We start from the raw sequence: 2,500 nt of genomic DNA on the forward strand, positions 1-2,500 counted from the left end.
ACAGCCCCCTCTTAGTCACCCTTGTCATGTCCCCTGTGCCACTTGAAGACCTCCACCAGCCCCTCTTAGTCACCCTTGTTGTGTCCCCTGTGCCACTTGAAGACCTCCACCAGACCCCCTGTCCACTGTACCACTTGCAGACCTCCACCAGCCCCCTCTTAGTCACCCTTGTTGTGTTCCCTTTGCCACTTGAAGACCTCCACCAGACCCCCTCTTAGTCACCCTTGTTGTGTTCCCTTTGCCACTTGAAGACCTCCACCAGACCCCCTGTCCACTGTACCACTTAAAGACCTCCACCAGACCCCCTCTTAGTCACCCTTGTCATGTCCTCACTTAAAGAAAGAGAGAGAGACAGACAGAATGAAGAATAATATAAAGATTAGTTATAAATTAAAGAAAGAAATCATATTTTTTTGGTTCTTACTGTACTTAAAAAAAAAAAAAAAAACAAGATTATCTAACCTAACCTAACCTAACCTAACTTAACCCTTTTCTCCACTATCTGCAGGTCTGATTTGGGAAGGTATAAACACACACACGTACACACACACACACCCACACCTGCACACACCCACACTGCATCCACACCCACGCCCACACCTGGTTCAAGCACGAAAATTAGACGGTAGCTTTGCAATACACTGACACGAGCATAGAAATTGGGCACACACACACACACGCACACACACACACGCACACACACACGCACACGCACACACACACACGCACACACACACACAAAAGGTTGAAGATTCAAATTTTAAAAGAAAGTTAAGATTTTTTTTATATTTTCTTCTTGTCTTTTTTTTGTTTGTTTTCTTGTTTGTGTGTGTGTTTGTTTGTTTGTTTGTTTGTTTTGTCATGTTTGTTTGTTTGTTTGTGTGTTGTTTTGTTTGTTTGTTTATTTGTTTATCTTATGTTTTTTTTATTGAATTTCTCACTCTTTCACACACACACACACACACACACAACACACACACACACACACACACAAACATTTATTTTATTTATTTTATTTATTTTTTTCGTTTTTTTTTATCTAAATGGTTCGATTTTGTATGTTTTTTTTTCATTTTATCTTTCAATTCTCTCTTTCTCTCTTTCTCTCTTTTGTTTCTTTGTTTTTCTTTTGTTTTCGCTATTTTCCGTGTAATCGTATTTAGCATTTCCTTCACACGCACACACGCACACACACACACACAACACACACACACACACAGGTGATAATAAAAAGAAAGGTAACTCTCTTTATCTTCATCCTTACAAATATATCTGTTTTATTTTTCTTTTTTTTTCTATTTTTTTTTCATTTTTTATTGATAATTTGTGCATGTGCTGAAATGAACTAGTTATGCCTCACGTGCGCCCGTTTTCTGTTGTGCCCAAGTGTCTGTGTTATCAAAGAAAATGGTGGTTTGTTTGCATGAACTAAGCAAAAAGGCTTATTTATTTGTCGGTTCGTCTTTACGTGTGTGTGTGTGTGTGTGTGTGTGTGTGTGTGTGTGTGTGTGTGTGTGTGTGTTTGATTAGTTTGTGATGGCACCCCTGTGACTGGCTGGCTTACTGACTGAATGATTGGCTGACTGGCTGACTGACTGACTGACTGACTGACTGGCTGACTGACTGACTGGCTGGCTGGCTTACTGACTGACTGGCTGACTGACTGGCTGGCTGGCTGACTGACTGACTGGCAAGCTTACTGACTGACTGGCTGGCTGACTGACTGACTGACTGGCTGGCTGACTGACTGACTGACTGGCTGGCTGACTGACTGACTGACTGGCTGGCTGGCTGACTGACTGACTGACTGGCAAGCTTACTGACTGACTGGCCGGCTGACTGACTGACTGGCAAGCTTACTGACTGACTGGCTGGCTGACTGACTGACTGACTGACTAACTTACTAACTGACTGAAGAAACAAATTTTGACAGAACCTAAACACACACACACACACACACACACAAATAAAAAAAAAACACACATTTTCAAATAAAAACTAGCGAAAAATCTGAAAAAGAAAACGACATTTGGAATTTAAAAACTGAATTAGCTTATCTTAGAGGCGCCGTGGCTGTGGGAAATTGCAAAGGGGTGAGGTTAGGCTGACATAGCAACACAAAAGCACAAAATTTTATCCAAGAATCTCATTAGGCCTACATATAGCGCCTCCTGCCTTAATTTTTCAACTTATATACTCTCTCTCCCTCTCTCTCTCTCTCCTCTCTCTCTCTCTCCTTCTCTCTCTCTCTCTCTCTCTCTCTCTCTCTCTCTCTCTCTCTCTCCTTCACCAGCTTTCCGTTTTCTATTCGATTTTATTTAAAGGGTGTCTAAACTAAATATATTCCCAGTTTATTCCAGTCTATTCCAGTCCATTCCAACTTATAGAAACGCCAAAATTGTTTTAGAAGAAATTTAAGATGTTATTGACTAAACAAAATTAATGTGTTTAGTAGTAGTAGTAGTAGTAGTAGTAGTAGTAGTAGTAGTAGTAGTAGTAG

The 2,500-nt window shown here is 40.8% G+C and overlaps 1 protein-coding gene across 1 annotated transcript in view; it reads left to right on the forward strand.

The window, feature by feature from the left end:
* The window catches only part of LOC135096360 (cGMP-gated cation channel alpha-1-like), a 137,705-nt gene that overhangs the window by 113,161 nt on the left and 22,044 nt on the right, over positions 1 to 2,500 (forward strand). Inside the window, 1 exon segment of the mRNA XM_063997822.1 lies at positions 509 to 523. Within this exon segment, the coding sequence (XP_063853892.1) occupies positions 509 to 523 (15 nt within the window).

Source organism: Scylla paramamosain, unplaced genomic scaffold (genome assembly GCF_035594125.1).
Source record: "Scylla paramamosain isolate STU-SP2022 unplaced genomic scaffold, ASM3559412v1 Contig3, whole genome shotgun sequence".
Classification (NCBI taxonomy): Eukaryota; Metazoa; Arthropoda; class Malacostraca; order Decapoda; family Portunidae; genus Scylla; species Scylla paramamosain.